A 24,537-nucleotide genomic window follows, 5' to 3' on the forward strand; every position below is an offset into this window, starting at 1 on the left:
GAGGATGATGGTGGTTTAGCTGTTGTCTGTGTTGTAATAGGAACAGAGGAGGTCGTTCCCACAGAAGCTCGAGCTGACATCATAAAAACACACAACAAGGTACCTGGGGGCCGACGGGGAGGGCGCAGGTGAACTAACCAGTGAGGTGGGAGCGGTGGGGTGGGAAGGGTTGTGGGGGGGGTTTCGTCTCAACACCCATTGGCTAAAGACGGCGCGGATGACACACCTGTGAGCGCCAGAGGCTAAGGAGATTGGCTATGACCTGAAAATTACACCTGTGGGGGAAAAGAGGAGGAGGAGGAGGAGGTGTGTGTGTGTGTGTGTGTGTGTGTGTGTGTGTGGGGTGGGGTGGGGTGGGGGGGTCAGGCTACATGTAAACCAAGCCCTTTACAAATTCAGCCTCTGTCTTCTCGAGGAGCTTAACTGCCCAACACCAACCGACCGAGAGCTCGTGGAAAAAAACAAGTTTTCGCTCCGGCAGCGGGAAGATAAAGTGACGCGCTTCAAACTGGTCGGGTTTGTTCCGGGGTGTTTGGCTCTTCCTCCGACTCTACGGCTGCATCCACCTGAGGGGACGGCTTTTTAGTTTTTTTTTTTTTTTTAGTTTTCTTCATAATCGCCACTCCAGAGGTCGACCGTCCTTCAGCAGGCGCAGGAAAAGAGGAAGACTCGCCAGCCGGGCGTCAAGAGCCCTCATACAATGATGCCTCTTGTCTTGGCTTTCTGGCTCGGTGACCGCACCTGGGACGGACCGGGTAAATTCACAACCGCGATCCCTTCTTTGTCTTCACTCTCCATCTTTAAGACCTGAGCTGTCGTCATAACCTGTCGCTCGGCGACGGCACGGTTAAAACTTTTAAGGATATTCGGTAATCGGCTAAGAGCAGGAAAACGTGCGGTGACCGAATTAGGTCATCGCACGAAGCCCTCTGCGAATGCGTGTTGATATAGGAGGGTCCGGGTAGTTTCGATGGGAAGCAAAAATAACGTGTATCAAATTGCGGCTCCATTTAAACCAGAGAGAAAGAAGAGGAAACAATAGAGGCCAACGCTCATTCCTAAACTGGATAGACCAGTTGGGGCAGGTAAAGGCAAACTGCCAGACTTGTCAGAGGATATGAAGACAGAGGCTGTCTGCTGCTTTTAGAGCGTTAAAACCGGGAGAAATCCACGACATCACGGTATGAAACTGCTTCACAAATTAATACAGCTACAGCTGATTAATTTAACAACAATATGTGGTAATTCCTTTGAGTCTGGAACTCGTACGGTAACTTTTTTTTTTCTACAACTTGTTGAACTGTAAAGTCTTCATCTTGTACAGATATAACTTAACCTGGTACCGATTTCCTCTTTGGGCGTTTCAACGTCGAGATCTGATTGTTACGAAGTTGATGCGAGTCGGGACGCAAAATGTCTGCTCATCCATTTTTCTTGCCTCTGAGGTTTTGGCTGCAAGTTGAGACAGAGAGAAGCTTTGGACTGAACAGAGCGAGAGAATTCCCACCAGACAGAAGGGATTTAAGTTGTCTATGCCGATGTTAAGAGTGAGTTTTTTTTTGAGCAGCTGAGGGCTGCGGAAGTCTGGGAAGAAGAAGAAAATGGAGGGAAAAATGTCGACCGCATACTGTACGGCGACAACGGCAGAGCGAGGTGGAGGACTCTGATTGGCGGAAAGAGGAACATTTGTTCATTTCTTTTCATACACCTGAATAGCTGCGAGTCACATGAGTTGCGAGTGGCCCTGCCAGTGTGTGGCAGCAGGGCGGGAAGTGCAGAATAGGATTTCAACAGGGTGACATTTAATCATCGGGAGAAGCAGAAGAAGTGGTGGACTTGTTGAGTCGCAGGTTTGAACTCAAAGGGAAGTGCGGCTCTTGTCGCCTCATGAGGTGAGAGGTTAGGTTATGATTCAGCTGATAAGGCGAATGACGCTGCATTATGGGCCCGGGGGATTTTCAAAAAGTTAATGCTGTGCTAACATGTTGTAGCATGGAGTTTACTTTTTTTCTTTGATGAGGTAATATAATTAAAAATACAAAATTCAAATATTTTTTGGGCAGTTTTTGGCATCACTCTGCAGTCTCCAGGGAGATGACAACATGCTAATTGTGAAGCTATTCATAGCAGTATAAATAATAAGTTTAATTTTTTTTTTTTTTTACTGTATTTGTAATATTCAGAACACAAAGGCCAAAGGAAGCTGCTGGTCAGGGGAAGAGGTCGTATGTAGGAAAGCTTGAAAGGAAAAGTTGACATCCCGTTTGATAGTCAAATTTGGTGAATATTTTATTCCTTTGTTGGAAATATTCAAAACGCAGAGGTCAAATGAGACTGAGCCAGAGATGGGAGGAGTCTAACGCATGTAAACCTGCTTTACTGAGAATACATTTACAAACCAAGCAGCTTGAGTGACACACGGACGATAAGCGGCACCGTGGCCCAGATATCGCGGTTACCACGCTGCTCCTCGGCAGTCTGAAGGCCCAATTAGGCGGCGCTGAGATAAGGTCTGGAGTTAAATAAGGTTTTGGGTTTCCCCCCCGCCATTGTTTTCTCACAAAGGCAGCAACTATTGATTAAGGGCCAGGCCGGTTTACCTATCGGGTTGTTCACTTCACAGCAGAGTCACATTCCAGGAGAGAGGGCAGAGTTACCTGATCACGCCTCACTTCCAACAGGCAAAAAGCGTGGGTAGCCTCAGCGCCTGCGACTCCCACTGCACCGAGCGCTACGTGCAACAATGGGAAGAAACTGTGCGCAGGCTATACCCATGGCTAGGAGCAGCAGAGGAAGTGTTTGGACAAATGGAGGACAAACTAAGAGGACGTAGTGGTTGGCTAGATACTCGTAAAGTGACACACGACATGCTCTACTTTGATCAGGTACTGTTTGTTTCTACCAGCACAAATTTTCTGGGCTAATCTTTTTTCCACTCATTCTTTCTTTCTATCCTTCTCTCTTTCTTTCTTTCTTTCTTTCTTTCTTTCTTTCTTTCTTTCTTTCTTTCTTTCTTTCCTTCTTTCCTTCTTTCTTTCTTTCTTTCTTTCTTTCTTTCTTTCTTTCTTTCTTTCTTTCTTTCTTTCTCTCTCTCTTCCTCTTGTCTTCCTCAGAGGGCCTACAGCACTGGTTTATAATGCTGATGATTAACTAAATAGAGTCTGGGAGAGCAGGTCTGCTTGGCTTTCTCATTTCATGGGGCCTGCCTGACCGGGAGGAAGACGGAGCGTTCTCAGGCAGCGGGCTGGAAATTCAAGATCTTTTTTCTCTTTCTTTTTTCAGCCCCCTCCCTCCAACTTTACTCACTTTATGTTGGTTTTGTTACATTCTTTCCTTGGGGTACCTTTCATGACGGTAAGGTTACAGGTGCATTCTCTATTTCCTTCTCCACCTTCTTTCTCCCGAACTTTTCCCTCCCTTGTACTCTCTTTCCCTTCTCCCTCCCCCTCTCTCTCTCGCCTGGGCTCTACTTTTTCATAGCTTGCAGGATGACTGGAAACTTGTTCTTTCTTACTGAGAACAATAATGTTGTCACTTTAGTCGAGATTTAACTCGGAGAGGGTTCATTTTATTTAGGAAAAGAGCAAAAATCGAGATTTCGTCGATTCTTTGTCAAAGAAAAAGGGGAACTCTCCACTACTCTGTAATGGCTAAAATATCTAATAACAATGTACATTAAGGTGTCAGTATGGGGTGTGAGGACTTGACGCGCTGTACCTGCGAACGATCCACGTTATTCAGTAAACGAGGGCTGTTTCAGTGACCTTCTGCGTACACAGCGTTGGCTGAGGTCGAGCTGAGCAGCATTCCATCAGCCTTTCATCACTCGGCAAACACAAAGACAACGGCTTGAGAGGTCCACCAACGGAAAACAGGAACAAAAATGGGCTCTTCCTTTCTGCGATTCCATAAAAACATCTGCTGAAACCCGACTTGGCAACAGCGCTTTATTAGAGGCAGAGCAGCAGGTTGTAACTTTTAAACACAGTGCTGTGCCGCAGTGAGATGTGGGGACAGAAGCGGCTCCCCCTTGGGTGACGTGCGTCACACTTTGTGGCACTTTTTGAGCGGATGTGCGGCGTTTGAAATCGGTATCAGCCAGCCGTGTGTGAAAAGCAGCCCTCCCAGCCTTGCCGTGCCATAGATTTAGACTAGTCAGAACAGGTTTTGGCAATCATTAACAACCACTGTGGCCCAGTCTTCTGTGACAGCGAGTTTAAGATGAAAAGCCCAAACACAACAAGGGCTCAGTCGTTACACAAAGGAGACGTGGTCTCGGATATGGACCTCCCCACGCCTATTTACGATGCTATTTTTGGGCAGTTTTAGCTTCAACTTTACCATCACAAAACTATAGATTAACTAGAGTCGTGGGAAGAAAAAGTTGCATCATTTTGCAGATTCAGTTTGTGTCAAATCCTAATTTATTTCTCACTTAACTTTTAAAGCCGAGTTCCCCTTTTTCTCTTAGGCAAAGGTCTTAAAAGGTATGATATATAATACCTGATATCACCGCCTTTGTACCAGCGCGTGTTGTTCGGAGTGTAGTAATGAGATTTTTCCGTGTTTAGGTGAGTATCTCCATCTTACGAGGCAGCATTGGATATCATCACTTTCTCTAATACTGCCTGGTAATGATGATGATAGTCATCTGCAGACTGCAACCAGACACACCACTTTAGCAGCGCTAGCAGCAACGTGCTGCCCACCCCGGGCCCCTGGATCGACTCAGAAATGGCTCCCAGGATCCATCTTACCCGACAGTGCTGGATTGTACAACTGTTGTTCTAACACTGTCTGGTAACGATGTTTTCTGGGTGACTCGATGGACTCCTGTGTGACCGTTTCTCTTTAAATTTCAACATGTTTACGAGGGTAAATTCAGCAAGCAGAGTTGGATCAGAGTTGTGAGTAAATATTCAAGTGTCTCGCATTTTACCTTTTGAGTTAATTTCCAGGAAATGTTCACTGCCTTTTGTTTACAATACACCTGCATTATAGATGCCCAGGCTGCACTGTACTGCCGATCTGTCAAACTTAAAAAGGGAAGCGCGGCACAGATGCAGTGTTGACAGACAAGGCATCAGTTTGTGTAAAAATACATGAACTTTTGTCCTTTTCTTTTTCATGAGACCGATTCCTTTGAGCAAGAGCAGATCTTTTATGCAGATATAGCCCTAAAGGTCAGCTTTTATGTTTTTTTTTTCTTTTACTTCTTTCCTCACCTCCCTGTCCTGTTTCTTTTTTTTTAATTTTTTTTTTTTATGGCAACCCCACCACACCCAAGTTAAAGAATAGCAGTTGGTTGACGGTTCCACCGGTCCAGCAGGGCCTTGTTTCCTTGTTCCCTCCCCTAAACAGCGTTGGTCTTTGTGTTGTGTGGCAGTGATTGGTCCACCTGGCCTTACCTGCGTGGCACATCCTGAAACTGACACATGACCTGATCTCAGAGTGCTTTACTGCTAAAAAAAAAAACTAAAAAAAATACAGAGGCTCTGTCCCCCCCCCCCCCCAACTTTCCAAAGAAAATCCCGTGATACCTATTTCATGTAGATATTAAATAGAGTTCTTACAACAAACTTAAGGCAGTGTGTTAGAATGTAAAACCTACACTGATATCTTTTGCTGTTAACTTAAACAAGTGGAGATTAATTTACGCAATGAACAATTATCATGATCTGGACACAGATGTGAATTTAAAGTATTCAAACAGACATCAGAAACAAAAGCGAATAATAGACATGGAGCGAGTTGAAGCCCAGTGTTTGTTAAAGGAGGGTGAATTACCCCACAAATATTGAGCCACGCCTTTATTTGCCCATGCAGCTCCATTATCCAAACCACAGAACATGAAATACCTTCTTTTTTCCCCCTCCAGTTATCTCTTTGCTTTGTGTTGTCACATATTTTGTATTCATTGAAAAATGTAGAAAGATTGGACCAGAAGTGTGTCGTTCAAGCTTACTTTGCTTGTTTTTCTTGGTCTGTGTTCTCGTGGGTTTTATTGTCTCTCTGTCTGCATGCTTGACCGGTTTAAATGTATGAATGAGAGGACATTATACTGCGTGCAGGATCTGCGATCGCAACGAAAGAGGAACTGCTCATTCCAGCCTGTTTCTGCTGCTCTGTTCTGTTTTTCCTCCAGCTCTCGTCTTCCTCTTTGCACAGGTGAAAGCTCAGAGGTCATCCTTCCAGCCTGTTGATAGGCGTCTTACCAGACATGGTTAGATGTAATAATTGGTGTCTAATACTGTCTGGTAATGCCGTCCATTGAATGGCATCACCTTCTGCTCTCTCCCTTCCCCTTCTCTCGCTCTCGTGCATCTGACATGCGGTGTATTGACAAAGGGCAGTCCAGGGAAGCACATCAACATATTAATAGTAGTGGCAGATGGTTCTGAGTGATGATGACTATGGAACTATGATCCTCGCACTGGAAGATGGATTGATTTCTTGTGGTTTCTTCCATGTGACTTGAGTCAGAGTTTCTCCACTGAGCAGCAGTCCAGGATACGTTTGCTCGACTCACAGAGGGCTTTTCAGATGAATGCTGCGCACCAAATTAGTTTCTGGCAGGAATGTTGATGTAAATGTAAAGTATTATAAAAAAGTTCTTTTATCTGCTGAAAGATCTGCTTTCTTCCTCTTACTGTAATAACTGAATTCCTGCTGGGGACTTGGCTTTTCTCCAGGTACAGAAGAACAATGCGCACCGTTTTTGAAACTTTGCTATCTATGATACACTCTGTACATAACATTATAACTGCATTCACTGTGATGTGATGTTATGTAATGGAAATGGAAATTCTAAATAAAGTAGGAAAACACTTGAAATGTCCCTCTTGTTGGTTTTCTCTTTCCGAGCACATTTGCAGAGTCTTTATTTTATTCACTCAGATAGCGCTGTTCCTTTGTGGCAGTCTCTACCTCTGAACTCTTCCCTCGGCCACACCGGAATGCCGAGCCCCAGTCAGGTGTGGATCAGGTTACCGCCGAACAGAGCTTCTTTTTAAATGCCTCAATTTACCCGTGAGGTCCCCCCCATCAGCTAAGCCCTCATTGTGTCCCGCTCTATGGCAGCACACAGTAGGCTAGCTTGATAAGAAGCGAAGCAGCACAAGGCGCGTTTTCACTTCCAGGTTCCTGGGCGACTTAACAGTAGGCTGCCTACAGAAATCCATAGTCTGTATAATCAGGGGTTCCACTTACAGACTCAGACGAGAAGGTGTATTTATTTTTAACACACACTCTGTCCCTGTCGCTCGCTCTCACAGCAACACACGCAGAGCCAATAGTATGGATGTGCTGTTTAATTAGGCCGGTGAGCCCGGGGCTTCAGTTGACTGGTTAAACACAGCTCTGATTTTATCAGTTGGAACACAAACACACAAAAAAAAACCATTTAGCCTCTTCACATAACGGACCTCAGGCCTCATTGATCTCCCATACTGAGGAGAGAGTTTGTGAGTCCCAGAAATGTTAAATCCCTTACAGCAATATCCCAGACTTAATGATTGTCACTCTTCATTTGATAAACACTTTACATGAAATACTGCTTACATGATGAGATCCAGCAGCATGTCCATCTGTATGTAACATTTAGCTGATTAGAAATGTTTCATGTTACAATGCCAGTTCCTAGTCATTGTCTCATTCCTAATATATTACTGATTTCGGTCCGGCATCACGAACAGGGTAAAAAAATAAACTACTTAACACAAATACAGAATCGAAGCTCAGGCTGACTTAATCATTAATCTCCATCCAGCACTCACAGTAGAGTCACATTTCACAGGTCTGTGATCACAAGACACAGTTAACAGTTTAGGAGGAACAACAAAGGAAAGCGTAGTCCTCTATAATGTACTCCAATGTCCCATATATGACTAGAGTGTCTGCTCATATACGGTACATTATAGAAAGCATATGCTCAAAGTTCAGTAATTTACTGCCTGAATGCTTAACAGGTCATTTTGTTCAACGATGGAATGTACAGGTATAGATTATAAAATGAATAATTAATTAGATTCATTGTTTTATTATTGGGTGTGACATTTGAATATAACAGAGCCATTGTTATGTTATTAGTAACACCTTATTCTACGTCCAAACGTCTGATGTGAAAAAGGCCTGTTGTGTTTGGTGCTCACTGAGACAGACACTGTTAATATGATTTGGTCAAAACAGTCAACTTTTTGGGAGAGCTATTTTAAATCGTACAGCTTACTAATTGCAGCATCAGCGGAAGAAAAGGATGCACTATATTATAGGGTTACAAACAACAGGTGGCAGCCATCTTGAATACATGTGATATCTAAATGTGTGAAGAAAATTAAGACATAATTTTGCCTAATGTGGACCAAAATACTAAAAGATAAAAGTGCAGGACAAACAGCTACTTTTTGAACTGATAGTGTGGAAAATTCGGCCTCGTACGCTTTTTTCTATGAAAAACACCGGAATATATTCTGACATTTCTATTCAATGTCAGACATTTTTATGTAAAATAAAGTTAATTGGGAAATAAATCCTCAAATAATCCAATAGAATATAAAGTAAAGTCAACCAACAGGAAGAGATAGATTATCAGATAAAGGTTCATGGATGGAATTTTGGTTATTTGACTTAAAAAGCACCGCTTTTTCTCGGTGTGGATCAACATGATGTCTTTAAATTATTATGAAAAGCCAACACTACAAATATTGTTTGTGATAAAAAAAAAAATAGAATAGGTTCAGAAACGTCTTCAATGTATAAATGATTTTTTTTCACCTTCCATAAATCATTTGTATCTCTCCAAAAACTGATCTCTTGACCACCTTTGGGCCTCAGTCGGTTCTCAGTGTATTTATGGTTCACCCTGCACTCACAAGTTAAAATGCACCAGTGAAATTAAAACTAATTGCTTCAAAGCAGTAATTGTAATGAGTTACTTTCTCCCTTGGTGACGTCACGTTCCTGGCTGGCAGAGAGCCGGTGGAGGATTCCTACACTGGTCTGTGCATGCTTGCTGCAGTCCGACCAGATTCCTGCTTGTTTCACTTAGCTGGGTTTGTCAGTGGGGTGGAACAAGAGCACCGCAGAGGCTAAACGGCTGTGACATACCTCTGTGTGCTGATGTGCAGTTAAAAACCTCGTGGGTAAAGGAGTCGAGCTGATAGGTTTATTACGTTTCTTAACTGTTTATAAGCAGAACTCCTGCTGCAGTACTAAAACGAATGCCTTCATCAAGGATTGGATTGAGAAAAACAGTTTCATAGCAGAGCCTTAACGAGAAAAATGCAATTCAAGAGTCTAGCAACGTTCGGATAAAGTCTCATATTCTTCTTTTACATTTACAAAGTAGAAAGCATACTCTGAAACCCGGTGCCCCGTGTAATGCAAAAAAACTGGTTTTGAACCCTCTTAATCTGAGGAACAGTTGTCACGCGGTATTACATGGGTGACTTATTTCAATTGAAACTCTCATTCAAAAGAAATAAGTCATTCATGAAGATTTCACTGCAATCTCAGCTGCTCGTCATATTCCCATTTTTTGTATCCCCTGTGCTCTGTTCTGACGTGTAAAAGGAATTAAAGGCATAATGACAACGGTTATAATGACTCAGTCTTTAACACAATCATTCATCTATTGACAGGTCTGTGTTTGAATAGAAGAATCTATCAAATAAAACCTGCAGATAAAGACATGAGATGTGAGAGATTTATCACACTGTGTGGTTGGCAGGCCTGTAACAGATAACTAAGTAACACAGGAAAGCTTTTACTTTTCTATGCACCCTCCTCCAGATGTTAGTCTGCATCTGCTTTTTGATTCGTCAGAGTTGTCTCTCCTTATATGTTTATTTTTTTTTTCTGTCATTAAAGGAAACAGTTTGCCATCATTATTGAGGAAATGTCAAGCTTCCAAGCAATAATTGTAATTGTTTCCTTCTGTTATTTCCTAAAATATTGTCCTATCATATCTCATATATCACCGTGTCCATAAATGATCTATTCAGACATGTGACCACCCATAATGCTTCATGCATTTGCTCTGAAACTCCGACTTGTCAAAAGGGAACAGTAGGGCTATTTTAGCATGCTAACATTTTTGTGGATATTTGAAAGCACAATATTGGATGTAGCAACAATAATTTACCAATAACTACTTTGTATGCTCTCAAGAAAGACATAAGAAGTAAAATAGTGTTCACATCCAACCCAACCTGGATACCGCTGCATTCAAAACAGTGAAAATGTAGTTGGCGTACGATTACGTAAAACGGATCAATATCAAGTCTATTCTTAAAACAAGATGCTTTTCATGTTAAAAACACATTTTAATGTTGTCAGAAGATATTTTCACGTTATCACAACATACAATTGTTTCATGTTATTACGCTAAACTCATAATAATATAACTATATCATATTTATCTTGGAATAACGTTTGATCTTATAATGTGATAAGTTGTTCCACATGATCAATGAGACTCTTTCTTACCTTCCTTGTCCTGTGCAGCTAACCCAGCAGCCACGAACACAATAAACAACAGCAGCAGGCCACATCCAAACACAAACAGGAGGAGAAACACAAACTCACAACGAGCAGCTGAGGAGAAGGATATCTGCCACGTGGACGACGCCAACCATGAGCCGACGTGAACGTCACAAAGCAGAGAAATGAAGTGCTGTTAGGTTGCAGGTTGCGTTGGCAGCTTTTGTGCTTGATTTTGACGTACTTCCTGCAACAAAGTGAACGAATTTGATCCAACTTCACCAAACTGGTCCTGTGATACAGTATGTAGCTCCCAGAGCTAACAGCTGGTTTACTTACAATGCAGTAAAATGCAACAGAAAAACCAACAGGCTCCACATCAGACCCGTCCCGTCGCATGTAACTTTGATTTCACCTTTCTGAGACTTAGTTTGTTAAGTTTGTGTTGCTGTTAAACACGAAGACTGACATGCTGAGATAATGTAGCTTAGCTCATGCACACAAGCAAACGCAGGAACATTAGATGGCAGGTCTCCCCCTGATGTTTTGTTTTTGAGCAGGCCTATCTGCATAGTTGGCTGCCATGTCATCATATCTGCAGGAAAATTTCCGTAGTGGCTGAACTCGGTCACCTCCGGTTACTTTTGTACACACAGAAGTGTCGATGCCTTCATCAAACAGGGGAAGACAGCGTGGATCATTTTTGGATTGTTTCCGGGGTTTCTCCCCCGTTATAACACAACGCTACAGCCACTACAGCCTCACTCCTAAGTTTTACCAATGTTTCTTGATTATTATTTTAATCCCAGACAGTGCACTTTTAGATAAATGATAATAGTTACAAAAATTATGGGGAAATGCATAATTCCAGAAACCTGGAAAATCCTGGGTTTTAGGGTAATTGGCTGGAATAATGTGTTTTTAGCAAGTGTTTGTGTTGTTGTTTTTTTTTTTGATAGATTGATATATTAGTTTTAGTTATATCCCATTAATGGAGGCATAAGACATTCACATACAAGCCCTGGTCCAGTAGCTGAGAGGTTTTACCTGACTGACCTGCCTCAGTCCTGAAGCACAGACCACAGATTGGAGGTCTCAGCACTCAGACTTCCTCTTTAGTTTCTGTATTTTAAGTCTGTTTTAAATCTGGAGCATCTCTCCATCTCTCTCTGATGCCAAAGGTTTTTGCTGTTATCGGTGACTCATTTCCAGCTGAAAATCAAATGTTATTCCTCCCGTGTCTTTTCATAGCTCTTGAAGGTGTAACCAACTGACGCTAATCCAGGGTTTCGCCATCAGTTCGCACCGTGTCCCAAAAACAAGCATCATGCATGTTAAAGTTAAAAGACACAGCAGGGAAGTTTGTGGAGGTTTCTGATAGAAAGAGTAGCACAGACTCTGTGTCTAGTCTGACTTAATAATGTATAAAAGATAACATGGAGTTTGACAAAACAACTGTTCGGACAAAAAACATGACATAATAGCTTGTAGATCGTGGTGAAATCTGACTATCTTTGTGTTTCCATCGTGCATTTATCACCAGTGGGAGTGAGTGCATAAAGACCCTGGGAACACGGCGTGGCCCCTCACTACAACAGCCCTTCTGCTTCACCGCTGTAATTCTGTAAGGAAATCATGAATAGCGGTAGAGAGAGAGACCCTATTGAGACAAGCTTTTCTTTACATCGTAACTTAACTCCATTTCTTCCACTATAACACCATGACAAGGAGAATCCTTCCAAATAATGGGTTGTGTAAGGACACCATTGCTGCAGGCTGCATCCCTGTAATTGCTCTGCACTTCCTGGTAGGAGGCAGTTGAAATGACATGAGAATGGGCGAGTCTCCAAAGACACACACACACACAACGTATAGTCTCACCGCCCCGAGACTGACAGACAGGCACAAACGCACACACCTACTTTTTATATAATTATATTTTATTTTCACGGGTTTAGTTTCCATATCACCGTCTTCACGTTTTGTTTCTTCTTTTTTTTTCTTTTCACATTTTCACTCCGTCATCAAAGGATTTTCCCAACGAAGTAACGTAGCGACGTATCCTCTCTGATGTGTTGGCTTTCTTTAGAGATCTAGGTTTTTAATGTGAGCAGTGGTGGCTGCCATGGATGAATATGTGAAGAGCGACACCTACAGAAGGTTAAACTCCAGTAATGTAAAGAAAAAGCAAGGAAAAGTAAAAAGTATCTCATTTAACAGATGGAGTTCAGATCAAAATGGGAACGTTATTAGTTCACATTTAAACTGTAAAATATGTAAAACAAAGAAAGGAACACAGAGTAGCAGAGTACACAATCATCTACATGTAAGCTCATATATTAATACACACACACTGAACCTCTTGGCAGATGGTGAACCATGAGGTCGACAGGGCTGTAAAACAAGCCTGTTCTCTTTGTCCACCTACGCAGCACTTTGTACAGTGTGTCTATCAGATGGCGGCTCTTTATCAAGGTGTGGCTGACAGTGGCTCCACACAAAGCTCTGTTAAACAGGAATATGGGAGGCCCGCGTCTAATGACTGGGGTGTCACATCATTACAGAGCAGCTCTGTCTTATCGCTGCCATTTTACATTTACAACTGAGAGAGTGTGTGTGTGTGTGTGTGTGTGTGTGTGTGTGTGTGTGTGTGTGTGTGTGTGTGTGTGTGTGTGTGTGTGTGTGTGTGTGTGTGTGTGTGTGTGTGTGTGTGTGTGTGTGTGTGTGTGTGTGTGTGTGTGCAAATGACTGAAGTGACCAGACTGTTTGGTGACAATTGTCTCCTTCTTGTAGATTTTATTTTGCAGGATAAGCAGCATTTCTCTATGTGTTTAGTACAAGTACAAGCAAACCAGCGCCGTTAGACTGAAGCCAGACAGCAGCTTGGTTACTGGAAGAAGTTGTGGCAGCCCGTCATCCCATCAGGTTACAGATGTTGGCAATGTGTCGGTCAAACCAAAGCTGACCCGACACATTGTGGACTTTGCTGTTTTTCTCTGGTCTTCATTCCAGTTAATGATATAACTTATAACAGACATTTTTTTTCTTACCCCCATAAAGCGTCGCATGTTTGGGTCTCCGCTGTAGCTCACTGACGATATAAAAACATATCACTTCAGTTCTTCATCTCTCTTTGTCTCTAAATATGTATTAAAAGCACTATACTTTTGGTTTGTACTTAAAGTACATTGGTGTATGTGTCGCTCATGGTTACCCTACTATATGTGTAATTATATGGTTGCATGGGTCTAAGAGTCACCTTCCCCTGTCAATTATCAGGCTGTTTGCAGGAAGGGAGATTATGCATAATTGCCAACCATAGCATGGCCTGGGTGTTTCCTCCCGAGTCACATCACTGAGACAGAAGGTAATTAGTGGATTTGCCATGCGAGCAGACAAATGCTATGTTGCTCAACTGCATACCTGCAGCTGGATCTGGCACTAGACTGTGTGATTAATGATATTGTCAGCAGGAGTCAGGAATGATTCAGCTGGATAAATCAATGTTAAAATACACTGATGTTTATGTCTGGCTCTGTTAGGTTTAATGGAGGTGTACTTACAACTCAAGTTATTTTGTATCTAAAAGAGATTTGAAGGTAGAATTCCTTATTATGTTTTGCACCAATAATCTTTTTATCTCCTTACTTTTCTTATAGAATGTAAAACTTATAACATGGATTTTCTAGTTTGATAATTAACCAATAAAACATTTTTAAGGACACTTTACAAAATAAATGTCAACAGACAAGACAATATTACTGTACCATTAGAGTCAGATAATAACAACCTGGAAACCGGGCAAATCCATTTTGATTGACACTTGGCTCTCGTGTTACCGTAGGGTTCACACAACAGAGGCTTACAGGTGATTAATATTGAATGAAGCTAAACGTGGAGGTGGGGTGGGTGTGGGATACATAATCTTCAGTTGTTGGTTTGTCTTCAGTCGCTGTTGTTGTAAGATTCATTCTAAAGGTAGCAACTGTTACTAAGGGTCCCATTACCCTAGTAACAGGCGCTTGTTTACATTGGTCTAATGGGTTTGCTTACTATCACTGTGGCACACGATGGCTAACTTCAGTGGGCTGAGCTGCAGACAGACCATGTGATTTCACCCCGTGTCCAGTCTGTCCTTCAGTCTGTGTTTTTTACGGTTTGTCTTGGCGCTGCAGTTGGACTGAAAGGTCGAGTGCACATTGAGGAAGAAGAATAGCTGTGGAGGTTTTTCACAGAGTCTTGCCTGTCCATGTGTGACGCTGCCGTTGCAGGTAAACCTCTTCACTTCTACATACAGCTACAGTATTTCAGCTCCTGTCTTTTAATGCAAAACACCACGTTCATTTTAAAGAGGTACCTTTTTTTTTTTTCCCCCACATTAATTCTTGTTTATAATTGTATGGGAAAGTATTTTAATATTTCAGCTATACAGACAAAAACAAGACTAAAAGTCTAAATAAGCCACTGGCAGATGCTTGTTAGCCTGGCTCTGCCAGACTATTGCTCACAACTTCAGTTTTCCTCACTGTGATCAGTCAGGAAATCCTGTTCCATCCATTAACGTTTGCTCAGCCGCTCTAAACGGCGGACCAATCAGTGACCAGTGTGTGCGGTTGAGCGCATATGGTGGTCAATGCTGATTGGTTAAAGGCTGGTCCAATAGTTTCAAAAATAAACCTGAGGCCTTCACCTCATAGGATGCAACGACAGGAAACAATTACTTATGTATGCCCAGACCCATTTATATTCACACAGTGAATTTGGGTCTGGAAACATCAGGCTAGGTGCTAGCTACCGCCAGAAGCTGAATTTTTTATTAACCCTTTAAGCCTTTAGGTTATTTTTTTTGAAATTTCCTCCAGAACACAACATCACCATATTTAGTCAGGAACAGATGCAAAACTCTAAGGCCAAACTTTGGCCTTATTTTTTGGTGACTTGGACTTTTTTTTTTTTTTTTTACTTCTGCCTCATCAAAACTGTACAAAGGAGAGTAAATTACAGCTTTAACAATGAGACAATAAACACAAATGTTATTGAACATTTTCAAAGAATCCTCTGCTGCAACTCTACTAAATATGATACCATAGGAATATAGCACAAGAAATGCTAAATTGTATTTTGATCATTTTGATAGCAGATACTGCCTGGTCCCAGTACTGGGCCTCCTTGGTGAAATGGGATTATACCTGAATACAAACGCACTGACATTAACACAGTCAGGAACATTAGATTGCGAAATGTTTTGCACACTCAGTTGACATCTCAGTCTGATCAGATGCTGTTGCTTCAGGAAACGAAACCCCACTCTGTGCTCTATAAATACCCACAACAAAGTTCATGGGAATCTATATCGAATCGAATGGACGATACTATTAATTAAGAGTAAACTGGGGCTTTTTGTTTTTTTGTCTCTTATGTTGTTGGTGTACTCTGATTCACTTGAAAAACATCTAATTTTTTTTCTCACTTTCTCTCAACAAGCTCACTGCACATCAAAAGACGGTCCTCCGTGTTGGAACAGTTATAAGTGAGGTTATGTGATGTGAGTGCTGGGTGGAGCTCTGCAGCGACGGATAGGCAGAGGAGAGCGGACAGGAGAAGCAACAAGGGGAAGAAACGGAAATGGAGGGAACTGAGGTTCCCCGTGGGGATAAGAAGCCTGCAGGAAGCCTGAAGCAGGAGGAGCCAGGAACAGATCAGCCTCCGTCACCCGACCATGTAGGCATACAGGTGGTGACATCAGAGAGTGGACTGGAGCAGGTCCAGAGGGAGGAGGCACTGACTCGTGACGAGAGTGGGAGGCTTTCCCACTTGACTGTCAACCAGCAGAGGCAAAATGGAGGTTCAGGTGTGTGAGGGGAAGAGCGGGAACAAAAGTGGCAGTTTCTGTCCATTCAGTGATTATTAGCTGCAACACAGCAAAATACAAATCTGCACATTTTGACACTTTAAAAAAATAAAGACAATTACTACTCATCAACACAAAAAAACATGTGCACGTGATAAAATCTTGCACGCTTGATTTTTATGTGTTTATGGATGTAAAAGCATCCGGTACATGCAAGGCGCAGCGACGCCTCCGGAGGTCCAAATCGAGGGTCTTTTCGAAGCGCTCCTACACAGACAGGGACAGGGAGGGGCAGACAGAGGAGCCCCGGAGGCTGGGGCCTTTCTACTTCTTTGGAGGAACCAATGGGGGTGAAATGTAAGTAGTCAGTATTCAAAAAATGGCCCTTTGTGAGTCTAAAGCTGGTTTTACATGTGACCCTTCACCTCTGGTCTGCAATGTGATTAAAGAACAAGTGTGTTTGATTTCCTCTGGGACTCTTCCTTCAGAGTGAGCAGTTACTGTGAGAGCAGAGGATGGACGAGGATTTACGACAAGCACAGGGAAGATTTCAAACTGAAGTGGTGTGAGACCAAATCAACTGCCAACTACTGCCACTTCAGAGAAGGTAGAGAGAAAGCACAAGATGTCCTCTGGATGCTGTATTTCACTTTATTTGCAGCCTCCTATGGTAAAAACATATCACAGTTTTACCAAGCAAGAAAGAAAATGACCGAAAATGATGTGTATCTCAAAAAACGTACTTATTTTTCTTGTTATGAGGTTTATTGTCTTCTAATCACAGAAAGAAAGCTTAAAATTGTCATTTCAGGCGAGCAGTTAGTGTTCCAGATCCCCAACAACAGCGTGCTCACCACGAAGATCGGCCTCCTCAGCAGTCTGCGAGAGTACGAGCGAGTCAGCAGCAAAGTCAACCACGGTCAAGAACTCAGGTGAACTGGACCTCTTTTCGGTTTCTGTCTCCTCTGATATTCATCTCTTATCCTGACCGGCTGTATTGATTATAAACACACAGATATATTTCCATTAAAGGATTTATAATTGAGTCACAAATTTCCCAGCAACCATCTGGACCATCATGGTGGCTCAGTAGAGGCCCGGCTCTGTAAATACTGATTAGAAGAAAATCTGTGATACTCGACAATAAGCACGGCAAAATTTTATCATAAAAAAAAAATCGGGCATTGACACTAAATCACACCTGCTTTTTATTTAGCATTTTATGTCTCGGTATTATAAACTACTTAAGTGGTTAATCATTCAAATAATAAACAGAGCGTTGTACGACCTGATTCTTTAAATGAATGCATGAAATGTCAAAGGAAGGAACGTATTACCTAAATATACACTCACACCTTTGACTAAATAAGAAGTGTAACTTTTTTAGGAAAACAGAAACAAAACAAAGTGAAGAGTCAACAGAACAGATACTGGGCAACCACATGCGAGTCTGACTCACTGGAAGTAGAACGTTGACTATTTCAGTCATTATCCTCCTCCTGCGTGTTACCCTTTTTAAAATCCTGTCGCAACAGGAAACAACAATGACTACATCAGAGCCAACAATCAACACGCCGAAAAGCATAACTGGCACGTCTCATCTCTACACGTGAAAGTGTTCCATCAGAACAAGTTCTACCCGACATTAATGAGTCAATCAAGATTGTGAGATTAGAAATACATCTGCACGTACGGTACATATAAACAGAACATAGGAACACTGATGTGGTCTTATAAATCCTTCATAATTTTGTGGTTTAAACATGACGTGTAACTTCTACCGAGAACAATTTTTTTCAGGCAGTTTTGATTTCTCCCCGATTTTGAGCTCCCCACCGACATCAGGACGGCGGAAACTCTGAACATTTTCCGCCGCAAACTAAAAACACACCTCTTCAGACTTTACTTTGAACGGCAGAACTTTAGTATCTTAAAATGACACTTACTGATCGCACTTTGTAGTTTGGCTTTCTGGAAGAAATTGTATTTCCTTGATTCCTGTTGTTCTGGTTTTGTACCCTCATGGTTGAAATGCACTTATTGTAAGTCGCTTTGGATAAAAGCGTCAGCTAAATGTAATGTAATGTCTTTAATTTATATGACACACTCATCAGATCCTTCATAAGAGTTCATGCTCAGCTGTTCATGTTCCTTCTTGCTGTATTTTACTTTGCAGGAGGCTGAAAATGGAGGACTTCATTCCCACTACCTACCGCATGGATGTGAGGGAAGAGAGGGAGGCTTTCTTTGCCCAACAGGAGGGTAAAGTGCTCGAACACATCTCACCTACGCTGACCTCTTACACACCGGTATCCTCATTCAACGATAAACAAAACTGGTTGAGCTGGATTCACCCTCGGGCTGCCGGCTTCAGTTTAACAGAAGATAAATCTAACTTGGCCGGTCATACATCAAACAATGAAAGGAAACAGAAAGGAACTGTGCTTGGTGTTAAGACAACAGTTACCTCGGTGAGTGTTTAATCAAAAGGTTGAGGACGTTGGACAATTATGCACTTCACCTCCCATAAGGCCCTGATAAAATCACCAGGGGAACATGCTGTCGCCGTGGAGACGAGTCAGCAGAGGGCGGGGCTGAGACACAAACAGGAGGAGATCGGCTCAGCAGGATCTGAGTGAGCTGCTGCTGCTGCTGCTGCTGCTGCAACACTGGACGAAACGGAGCCTAATAAAACACATTTAATATTAAACCCTGATGTTAGGGACTGGATATGAGGTGCTCCTCTGGGTTTTTATGTTGATTGTAGTAATACAAACACAACATTATGATACGTGGTGAACAGGTTTTGACAAACATGGTTATCACTAAGTAAACAGCAGAAAGACACAGACAGCTGGTTTAGATCTGTAGCTGATGGATGAATCAGTGGAAGATAAGACTGGAGAAAATGAAATAAACCAGAGAACCAAACCTTACAGAGTGGAACAGAAATATATATAAGAATTTAAAAAAAAAGAAAGACTGACATCGCTCCACAATTCACTGATCCACCGGCCTCTACAATTGAGAATAAGGTCTGAGTCTGTAAATTGAGACTTTGGGTATCCTCATTGTGTACCATCACTGAGATGTAGGTCACATAACAAAGTAGAAATACTTCAGTGTGAGAGTACGTTATTATAAGTAAGTGCAGTATTCACAATGTTCCTCTGGTACATATACAAAAGTAAAAGCTGCAAAATGACGTAATTGTAACTGATGCATCAAGATGTAAGCAGCATTTTAGTAATGTATCTAATTTCTTCTATTTTATATACTGTATGTAAGTTGAATGGGTTATTAAGAAGCTGATTGGTGTGTTTGTTTTCATATTAATCTATGAAATGTCAGTGGAGTAGAACAGCAAAGTATAAATATGATAACAGAAAGAAAAGCAAAGACATAAGTACACATTCTTTAAAGTTCAATCCAGTAGATAAACTTAGTTATGTTTAACTATTGCAGAATACTACACACATTTCAGGTGTGAGCGCTTGCTAAAGTGGTGCAGTGCAAATATAGCGCACTCAGGGGCAAACGGGAATTCATTTCACACACAGCACAAGTCTCATCCAAACACACAAAAAGGTAACAGAATAAAAATAACAGGAGCAAAGAGCTTATTTAAAAAAAAAAAAAAACAGTATAGAACGGGACACTATGGGGCCTTACTGTATATTACATACCTCTGCGTGCCGTATGTTTTTATAAGAGCTGTTATTATAGCACTTTACAAAAAAAAAAGCCTGTACAACATTGATCTGATGTCCCTTTGATACTCCTGCCAGGTGTGAACAACAACGAGATGTGGATCTGTAAGCCCACCGGTCTGAACCAGGGCCGAGGGATCTTCCTGCTGAAGAGCAGCGAGGACGTCGCTGCCCTCAGACTGAAGCTGCAGCACATTGAGGACAGCCGGGCAAACAAGAAGCTGCTTCACCGCCAGCCTCAGGCCCACGTCGTCCAACAGTGGGTGAACAATTAATATCAACTGATATTTGATGTCCTCATCAAGGCAACTTCCAAGAGGAATAGAAAATATATGCCGTTGATTTCTGCCTGATGAGCTTTGCTTTCAGAAGGGTTGGTGTATTTTTTTTAGATGCACCAACAGACTCAAAAAATGATTTTACCCTTCAGCTGGAGTTCTCAACTACACTTGTGAGGTTTTGCATCATTCTGCCTAATTTTTGAATAATAATAGCAATATAACTGACATGAAAACCATACCGTAACACTAAAAGTTGGTAACCTTTTGTGAATAGGCCGGCCCCATTTAGAGAAAAGAGTGACTAACAAATACTGCTCTCAGTAAGTTTGTACTCGTATGTGCTCGTATTCACAGAATTCAATGGGATTTTTTTTTTTTAGGCACTTTGCTTTCAAACATTTACATCTTCTAATTGGAAAAAAATGGAAAATGTAGCTTTTGAAGTTGTCTGGAAGGTAACCTCACATTTCGCCCTCAGTTATCTCCGGAGCCCGCTGCTCCTGAAAGGCAAAAAGTTTGACGTGCGCTCCTACCTTCTCATCGCCTGCACCGCGCCTTACATGGTCTTCTTTCGTCACGGATACGTGCGACTGACCTGCGACCTCTATGACCCGGGCTCCAACAACCTCTCTGCCCACCTGACCAACCAGGTAGACCCCGAACACCAGACATACTCTGTCAGAATATCAAAGGTTCCCTGGCTGGTCAGAAGAATTCCCACACTGGCTTTTGATTATCTGCTGTTTGGAAATCACACGGCTGTTAGAAACATCTCCGTGATACATTTCATCAAAGCAGGTTAAAAAATGGATCATTCCAGCGGTGCTTCGAAACAGCCTTGAATTCCTGGAATAATGAGTCCAATTAACTCCTTCCACTCTGTACCGACATCAAGCTGTATCTTTTCAAATGCCGTGATTTCCCGAAGGTTGCTGAATGTGGCAAATTCACAGAATAGTCTGCCTAATACTGTTATGACTAATTTGGATGTCGTATTGGTTGCACGTCCTTTTTTTCACATCATATCGCAGTTGAGAACTCTTACAACAGGTTTAATAACACAAGTGTCACTGACTCATTGTTATAAAGCTGTTATTTACTCTCTTATTTATAGTTTCCAGTCTGGTGATATGAATTAAGAGACTTTTAGTATTTCTACTATATATATATATAGAATATATGATATATATTCTATATATATATATAGTAGAAATACATGAAGACCAATACATTTATATATATAAATGTATTGGCCTTCATGCTACTGGCATGTCTCTGCTAAGCAAACATTCTAAACTTTCTTGATGTTGCTTTTTTAAAAATAATTTCCTGCACTGAAAGAATACGAAATCAACGCAGGTTGCTCATTCTGTTAAATACGTCTTTTAATCGCACATAGACATACCTCAGTGGTCTGTGGTTGAAAGGTTGTCAAATAGTGATATGCCCACACTCAGTAACAAGAAGAACCAGGAATGAACAAGCAGTGAATGGACATGTTTTGCTCTCTTCATAATATTTATAGGGAAATGCTGCTAAATGCTGCTGAAGGACCAGATGATTTCATGTCATATATCCAGCACTGCTGTTCTCTGCAACAATCCATTTTACTGAACCAGAGAGAAGCATGTAGAGGTCTTTAGATAACGAATGAAGGATTACTGTGACCACATGAAGTATATTTTAGATCAGGACTGACAACACTTTTCTGATGCTGACTTTCTTTCATTTCAACTTGGTACAACATCACAGATCAGTTTTGGTTCTACTTTCAGTGTAGAATCTTTTATGTGCATGTTAAATATTTAACCTGCTAAAGATACGGTTACTTGAAAGTAACAAGACGTAGTATGATATTAAAAAATACTGCTCATCCTTCTTTTCAGTACTTGTCTCTAAAGAGGTTAAATAGATGAGAGTTCAGTTGTTGCGTTAAACGTCTGCCTGCCTCTGCTGACTGCTCCGTGTGTCTCTGGTCCCCCTGCTGTCCACCTCCAGTACATGCAGAAGAAGAACCCTCTGTACAGCCTGCTGAAGGAGGACACTGTGTGGTCCATGGAGGACTTCAACACTTACGTCAACGACAGGTTTCAGGTTGCCAAGGCTCTGCCCAGGGACTGGGTGCTGGGCGCCTTTGCAGTGAGTGTCGTAGCTCTCAGGGACCAATTACCGTTTTAATGACGGCTGTTGGCACTCGCAGCTAATTGAGGTTATGGTTAAGTTTGGATGAGCTCCTTCCTGTCGAAGGATGCATCGTCTTATCACTCCAACGAAACATCACACGTGTTGTTTTTCTCCAGATTGCCATGTAGTTCAACAAATAGGGCAGTGCACCACATTTTGTTGTTGTTGTTGCATTTTTAGCTTCACCTGTCAGAATAATGCCTCAAACCCTGATTGTGACACACTCTGACGTACATACAGACATCCACAATGTGTCCGTATATACGCAACACCCTCTTATTCCCAATGCTTCAAATCCTGAAATTTTTTATTTAACGCTGTTCGCGTCTCATATGGATGCCTGATGTTTAGGCACCAAAATCAACTTTGTTATTGTTAGTAAAAGATAATGTTTGGGGTCACTTAAATGAAATTCACTTTGATTTGCTTTTTCATGGATTCAAACGCTGTTTTTCCCGGGTATATCCCTGGCTTTGCTTCATCTAACCACCCATGACCTCATCCCTACACACATTTTTCACACATTGTACTAAGTCACATGACCTTTTTCAACCCACCTCGTCACAGAGCATAAGACATAAAGTACCTTGTACGTATCTAACTGATCCCCCCTGTGACTAAACAGGAGTATTTGTCACCCTGGGAATGAGAGCAGTCTGATATGCTTAATAGAAACAGGCTGTTGTATTACAAATACAAATGTATCTGCAATTCCAAAGTTTTTGTATTTGTTATTTGATAATCACATAAGAAGTCTGAGCATCATGACTTCCGTGGCCGAACAAATCAATCAGTCCAGTCAGTCACGAGTAAAGAAATCATCAAATCATTCCTAAATAGCACTGAAATAAATCGTCTCCACTGCTTTTCAGATATAGATGCAGAATTATTGCACTTTAATGATTGACTTTGTTTTCTTTTTCATGCATCAGAAGCGCATGCAGCAGATTATGAACCAGTGTTTCCTGGCAGTCAAGTCCAAGTTGGTCTGCCGCCTGGGATTCTTTGACTTGATCGGCTGTGACTTCATGATCGACGAGGACTTCCAGGTGAATGAGGCGTCACTGAATATCTGACTGACAGCTGGTGTTCAACATGTGTATTAATCATGTGGTTGTAATAGGTGTGGTTGTTGGAGATGAACTGTAATCCAGCTCTACACACGAACTGTGAGGTGCTGAAGGAGGTGATACCCAGCACTGTTGTGGAGACACTGGGTGAGCTCACAACTCACATCATCATCATCTTCGTAGCACATTTCAGAGGCCAGAAGCTCAAGTTAATGTTCTTTTAAAGCCACTCAACCAACGATGTTCTCACATTATTTCACTGTTTGCAGGGTACAGCCACAGTTCTCTTTATTACATGTGTTATGTTATCAATGTACTTGCTCACCACTGCGTCGTTCTCTTCTTCAGATTTAACTCTGGAGATCTTCAACAAGTGTCGTCTCCGGCAGAGCATCCTTTCTTTGTCCAGTCAGAGAGAGTTTGTGCTGCTGTATAACGGTGTTGCAACTCCTGAATTTGTGCTGGCCAGCAGCAAGAGCAACGCAAACATCGAATTCAACCAGAAAACCACCAAAAAGATGCAAAAGACTGAACCCAGTAGGTGTAAGTCTGGATCAGAGGGCGAGACTGTTCCTTCAGCATCTCCTGGTAATTCTCTGTATGTTTCAGCCAGCGGTGATGAGGGGAGTAATTCAGAGTCTGGCCACCGTCCCGCCACCTCCACTTCCACCTCACCCCTTCATCAAACCACCTCATGGACCGTGAGGAGTAAGAACAGCAGGACTCGGGTCGAACTTAAGCCGAGCAAATGTACTTTGATTCATCATTCAAAGGCTGAAAATGACGCGACGCACCCTCAGCAGAAGGTGAGGCTGATCATGTCGCTGTCATCACTGGCTCTGAGAGAGCAGAGCTCTGTGTGTTACTCTCCAGAGGTGAATTTCCCTGAACGTGCTGGACTTCCTGCGTGTGTAGACGAACATGAAGAAGACGACACAAAGAGTCGAAAAGAGGAGCTGTGA

At 42.1% G+C, this 24,537-nt stretch overlaps 1 protein-coding gene across 1 annotated transcript; it reads left to right on the forward strand.

Moving 5' to 3' along the window:
* Positions 1-668: 668 nt before the first annotated feature.
* ttll10 (tubulin tyrosine ligase-like family, member 10) lies at positions 669-24,537 on the forward strand. Its single transcript, XM_069694143.1, has 13 exons — positions 669-755; positions 10,504-16,330; positions 16,531-16,687; positions 16,819-16,937; positions 17,142-17,262; positions 18,507-18,592; positions 20,119-20,299; positions 20,800-20,971; positions 22,320-22,460; positions 23,438-23,554; positions 23,629-23,722; positions 23,924-24,112; positions 24,185-24,537. Exons 2-13 carry the CDS (start codon positions 16,105-16,107, stop codon positions 24,535-24,537), a joined length of 1,956 nt encoding a protein of 651 aa, XP_069550244.1. The 5' UTR covers positions 669-755; positions 10,504-16,104.

This window comes from Brachyistius frenatus, unplaced genomic scaffold (assembly GCF_029030835.1).
Source record: "Brachyistius frenatus isolate BFR_SWC_R1_liver_20210118 unplaced genomic scaffold, ASM2903083v1 Contig_16, whole genome shotgun sequence".
Lineage (NCBI taxonomy): Eukaryota > Metazoa > Chordata > Actinopteri > Embiotocidae > Brachyistius > Brachyistius frenatus.